At 43.8% G+C, this 6,083-nt stretch overlaps 1 protein-coding gene across 3 annotated transcripts in view; it reads right to left on the bottom strand.

Annotated features, from left to right (window-relative positions):
- The window catches only part of LOC311042419 (receptor-type tyrosine-protein phosphatase U-like), a 191,648-nt gene that overhangs the window by 99,074 nt on the left and 86,491 nt on the right, over nucleotides 1-6,083 (bottom strand). For all 3 annotated transcript variants that reach the window (XM_084053137.1, XM_084053138.1, XM_084053139.1), the window contains exon 4: nucleotides 1,343-1,424. In XM_084053137.1, the coding sequence (XP_083909263.1) occupies nucleotides 1,343-1,424 (82 nt within the window). The remainder of the gene's footprint in view (nucleotides 1-1,342; nucleotides 1,425-6,083) is intronic.

Genomic DNA, 6,083 nt, shown 5'->3' with positions numbered 1-6,083 from the left:
CATGTTTCTCTTTCTGTCTGCTGTTGCTTTGTAATCTCTTTCTTTCCTTTGAATCTTCCCCCCTGCACACACCCGCTGCCTGCGAAGCGATGCAGGGCTGGCCGTGTGCCACGCATCAGACATGGTGCCCAGGTCTTGATGAGAGTCTTAATTATGTAATGGTCACAGTGGGAGGATGTGGAAGATGCCATCTGCCCGTGTCTGGGAGAGATGGGGGGGCTAGCTGGGTGGTCTGCACATAGAAAAGAGGATATGATCCCTGCCGGCGTTCCTCTAACCCCATCACCGGTGGTATCCTCTTGTTACGCGACGCCAAGAAAGGCTCCACTCATCCACAACCCATCCAAAACCCTCTCCTGACAACAACAGGGGGAATATGAAAATATTAATAAGGTGATTTTCTAACTCCCTGTGTGGAGGTCAGTGGGAACAATACCCTTCAAGCTTATGTCAGTTATATGAGTCACTTCAAAGCAGAGCAAAAGTGTTAACTGCTTCTAAAGGTCCTTACACACCGGGCGACACCGGCGAAAATAGAGAATATACGCAAAATTCGGACTCGTTCCGAATAATTAAAAGACGCTTTTTTGCTTCGCTTTTTCGCTTTTTCGCTCCATGTACGGAGCCATTGACTTTATAAGGTTTTAAAAAAAAACGCATTATTCGCACGAAAAAATCGCCCCGGTGTGTAACAACCTTTAGAGTTGTGAGCTCTTAGAGCTCCTTGTGGGGGGCAGCATACTGAGCTCCAGTCCTTGAAGTATACACCAACGACACAGGGAAAGAGGAAAATGTTCTCTTCAACAGAAGCCCTGCCACGACTCGCCTCAGAGATGAAGCTTTTTCATGAAGCCACAAAGCTTCACACTCTACGATGGCAAAACAACCCTAAGCTAAAGATGGGTACAAAATCTAAACAAGCTAGCTCAGAGACTGCCAGCAGAGCGCAAGAATATGAAAGTGATTTCTTAAAAGTATCTTCCCTAAAACATTTTTCTTCAGAGAATTTCGTACCTCTATCACCTGCTCTTCACTCTCATGAAGAAAAGCACCACTGGCTCACTGATACTGTACCCAGCACAGTAAAACCCTCAGCATTCACTGAACTCTGAGAATGTAAACATTGTGGAGTTAAATGCACACTGAGGACTGTACTGTGAGTAAGCATGTGTCTGCTCTCCAGCATCAAATGTAACAGATTTCCAATAAAGAGCCCTGTTGCTGTGAGACACCTCAGGGCAACCTGCAGACATGAAGGTCAATCAGCCATTATTTTCCTCCTCGTTGGCCCAACTCTTCTAGGCCATAGTTCCTTGTGCTTGGTGTGTGAAGTGACACTTACAGCAGGGGTAGTTGAGCAGCATGATGTCGTCTATGGCCATGTAGCCTCGCCGCTCCATGGAAACAGCTGCCTCGATCAGGACCTGTGAGAGTGGGAATGATTCTGTCTTATCAAAAAGATCAATAATTCATTATATATGTTTTAATTATATATTTTTTATTGTTAGAACAATTTATTTATTGCTAAATTTATTTACTATCTCTTCCTTGCTTAGTTCACAATTGCTCAAATGACAAACAGTGATCCTATTTATTTTATTCAGCTGTATACCTTCATCATTTTCTGCAGATAATAAACTAAGCTAAGCTAGATATGAATAAAATATAGAGTCATGGAAAACAAGAGCTAAAGGACGCCATCACATCTGACCTCACGGCAAACTGAGGCAAACACTAAAATACTGAGGCAAACACTGTATTATTCAAATGGAACCGCCGAAAGGCAGATCAGATATTATTGCACTTGTCCCCTTTCAGTGACAGAAACATTAATTACAAAACAAGACTAATCTCCACACCATTGAACAGCTACTGACCCGAAAAAGGGAGGAAAAAACAAAAAGTTATCAGGGTAGACATGAGAGGAATGTAGGCGGAGGCAGAAGAACAGAGATATGGATAATGTCTTGTCTCCATCCCCCGGCGGCCGTGAGAAAAATAATGACTTTATCAGGAGGGCCGATGTGTTTCTGAGTCATGGACCCACATTCAGCATTCTGGACGCAGGCTGCTGTGGAGCCATGACAGTGGATAATACAGCCAGCACAGGGGTCATGGGACTCCACACACTCTATATTGTCCTGTTGTGGAATAATAAGGTGGAGAACCCATGGCCTCCCGCCAAACCTAATCAATATCAAATCACCGGCCGCAGTCATGGTGAGACGGTTATGAGACACCGGGGTGATGTTTGTTTTCCCAGCACCGAGGACGGCCTTCCGTCCACACGTCTGATGGAAGGACAGCTTTGAATTATTGTTTCTCGTAATCTTCTGACCTAAAGGCGGATAAGACCGCTCCTATCATCAAGCTTTGATGTTGTTTTCTCTAACACTAAACAACAACACTAAATTAAAACGTGCACGGATAGGCCTTGCGTTAGATCGCATATCTTAATAGCTTTTTTTTTTTTCTATGACGTTCATAGTGACAGAACACTATACGAAAAAAAGCTATTAAAATATGCGATCTAACGCAAGGCCTATCCGCGCACGTTTTAAGCTGTGGCGGACCCAGGATGGAAAATTTTCTACTGTTCCAAACCTTAGTCCAAAATTCTCCTTTAAATCTAATTTAAGCACTCGGGTGGTGCAGTGGCAAAGTGCCACCACCGCGGAGGTCTTGGGTCCAAATCCACCGTGGTGCATCCGGCTTTGTCGAGTGTCTACACAAACACAATTGGCTTGTGTTCGGGGGAGGGAAGCCGGCCGGTGAGGGTGATACTTGTCACTGCATGTAATCCTACAGGCTGGAGGGCGGCACCTGTCAGGGAGTGTTGGGCGGGAGGAGTAGGACGAAGACTCTACGTCCTCCCGGTGGGGGCTCCTCACTGGCAGGTGAGTCAGTAGGATACAACAGAAGTGACAATACACAGAAATGTGTGTGGGGAGGAAACAACTGTCACAACGACTAAAATTGGGGAGAAAAAGGGATAAATCAGTCTGACATTCTTAGCATGTGACGTGTGCCTTAGCTCAAGGGCGTTGAGCTCATACAGATTGGGAGCTTATAGTCTTTACTGAGTCATAAATCAAGAAGTGTTCTAATACCTTGTGGCCAATTTGTTTTTCTGCGCCGTGCAGCGATGATACACAGATTATCTCCCCCATATCATCATGTCCCGCGGTTTACACACCAAATCACACAAGCACAACAACATCTTCTGGGACCTCTGCCCCAAATTCCAGCCGTCCACCGTCAGCTGAACATAGATAGTCATCCTCCAGAGACCTGGGAGGGAGAGCTCTCATTACAGCAACAATTGCCGTGACGACAGCCCCGAGCCATACATGACCTTAAGGCATATGCCCCCCTCCCCCCGCACGCACGCACGCACGCACGCACACACACACACACACACACACACACACACACACACACACACACACACACACACACACACACACACACACACACACACACACACACACACACACACACACACACACACACACACACACACACACACACACACACACACACACACGGGACGTGACGAGATTGGGGTCAGCTACAAAGAAAAGTCAAGCATGTAGGGTAAACAAAAAAAGATGACGCAGTCATATTAATACCAGGTCGCTCTCTCCAGCGTCCCTGCACGGAACCAAATCCTGTACCCTATCGCTCACGGACTAACAAAAACAGCCAAAAGGTCTCTTTTAAGCCACCCGCTCATATTGAACATAATTCCTAAGTAAATAGTTTATGAACGGAGCTATATCAGTTCGTGTGCCTCAGTAAGGGCTTGTCGCTGTTGGAGGCGGCGCTGTGTGTGTTTGTGTGTATGCACCCTGGGCAAGACCTGGGATGTTGGTTGTCTAGGAAGTTGACAACCGGAAACGGTTGAATTTGGCGGAAGTACCGCCCAAGGAAATGACGTTGATGCTTTACAAATCTGTTAACATTCTCCGTGAATGAAACGAGTGTTGTGATTGGTCAAAAAATATAGTTTCCGGGGGAAACGGAAATCCTGTCCACTCGGACTTCCTAGACACTCGATGCTTTAGGTCGTGACCAGGCTCTTCTTTTCGCAGATGAGTGAGGCTGGGACCGAGGTTAGTGTGTATGAGGAGTCAAGTAAATAGTTTGTTTGGTGGCGACGACCACACCTTTTCTTTTTTATAGTTTGTTTGGTGGCGACGACCACACTTTATTTTTTCTGGGCTGTTTTCTTTGTGTTTATTTCCCATGGGATCCCTCAACGGCAACTTACCGGTGTTAATTTAACTCTGAGAGGGTACAAATAAGACCCTTGCAGGCAGGCGTGTTATGATCCCATAGCATGGGAGGACGGCCACCATTCAGAGTATGGGGAAGACTCTGGGAGGTCTCCCAGGGAGTAAAAGACAGCCAATGATGAAAAGGTTGCTAGAAAGTGTTTAGAAAGTGTTGAGTAGTAGTTGTGTGTGAAAAGTTTAACCTCCCAAATTCTCATTTGTTCCGATATTTCCAGGTTCGAAACTTTGTGAAAAATAATAACTCCTCCTTTACAAATGCTATCCCCAACTCTTTAACTGACACAGTTTTAGACATCTCCATGACGGGGAAACGTTTAATTTCAAAGGTTTACACCTCAATATCTACTCAAATAGTAATTTCCTTGGACAAAATTAAAACAGATTGGGAACATGAACTGGGCAGGGTTATAGATGAGGAACTTTGGGAAGAGGCTTTAATGAGAGTGAATGACAGTACATCATGTGCTAGGCTGAACCTAATACAATTTAAAGTGGTGCACCGTATCTATTTTACTAATCTTAAACTTTCTAAAATATACCCAAGTATCACAGATTCCTGTAATAGATGACATATGTCGCCAGCAAATATGACACACATGTTTTGGTCTTGTCCCCGCCTACAAGGCTACTGGACTGCCATTTTTAAAAATGGGAAAATTCGATCAGGTTTGGGGCCCTATGATTAAATATATAACTAAATTAAAGACGCTACAGGACAGATAAAGCAAACACCATCGACACGTTGACAAGCTATAGGTTAATACATGCTAAAGGAAGAAAATAACGGATTCCTACTTTTCTTCTTTTTTTTTTTGTATACACTCCAAATGTATGGGGAGGGCTAGGAGGGGTAGCGAGGGAAATCATAATACATATGAATTGATTATTATTTATTTTTATTTTTATTTTGAGTTAAGCGTATGTTACATGTCTGAATGTTGTATGTGGGATTGGGGCGGGGGGCAGATGTAAGGGCACAAAAAAAAAACACTTTTGACATCCTATGGCAACTGTATTCCCATGTATGTACTGGTCAAAAGCAATAACTACACATAAAAAAAAAAAAAAAAAGAAAGCTTTGAGTAGTAGTTGATCAGTCTCTTCCTAGACCAGGCTTCAAGCAACCTGGTAAAAACAAGGGTCTGCGTGAATGGAGAGGTGAAAAGTACAACAGGAGCTGGGTGACCAGGCCCTTGTCTAGTGCTCTGGGTACCACAGATAATCTGTCGTTTCTTTTCCTGGACGAATCTGGAACCTGAGCCTAAAGAGTCACAGCAGCGTTTCAGGAGGAGGATTACATTAACATTTGCTGTTTTCATCTTTTTTTGTAATTTGCTAAGCCTCCTTTATTTTCCACATGGTTGACTTTCCTAAACCCTGTGCAGCATCCTCCCCTTTCTTTTCTTTATTTCTCTTACTCTTTCACACTCTGATTATTTCTCCTTCTTGCCTCTCTCTCTTCTTGTGTCTCTACCTTCCCTCCCTCTCTATGTAATTTCAAAAGTATTACCGTGATTAAAACACATGCAGTCATAATGTTACAGTGGCAGTGGTAACACAGTGGTTACTGCCACATCATTAGCACCATGTTTAATTCAAAGCACAGGTAGTGGGCTGGACTTAAAAAAATACCTTGGAACTTGGAAGTCTAATTGAAGGAGCAATTATTCTCTGCCAAGCTAAAACACTCAATGAGGGATTGATTGCAGACTAATCTTTAAATTGTCTTAGCCATTAGGACAGCATGTTATTAAGAAATAGACTTTTGGAGCATTTGTTTTAATA

Source organism: Gymnoscopelus microlampas (assembly GCF_963454915.1).
Source record: "Gymnoscopelus microlampas genome assembly, chromosome: 3".
Lineage (NCBI taxonomy): Eukaryota > Metazoa > Chordata > Actinopteri > Myctophiformes > Myctophidae > Gymnoscopelus > Gymnoscopelus microlampas.
The sequence above is the reverse complement of the archived record's forward strand: the minus strand, read 5'-3'. Positions and strand labels throughout refer to the sequence as shown.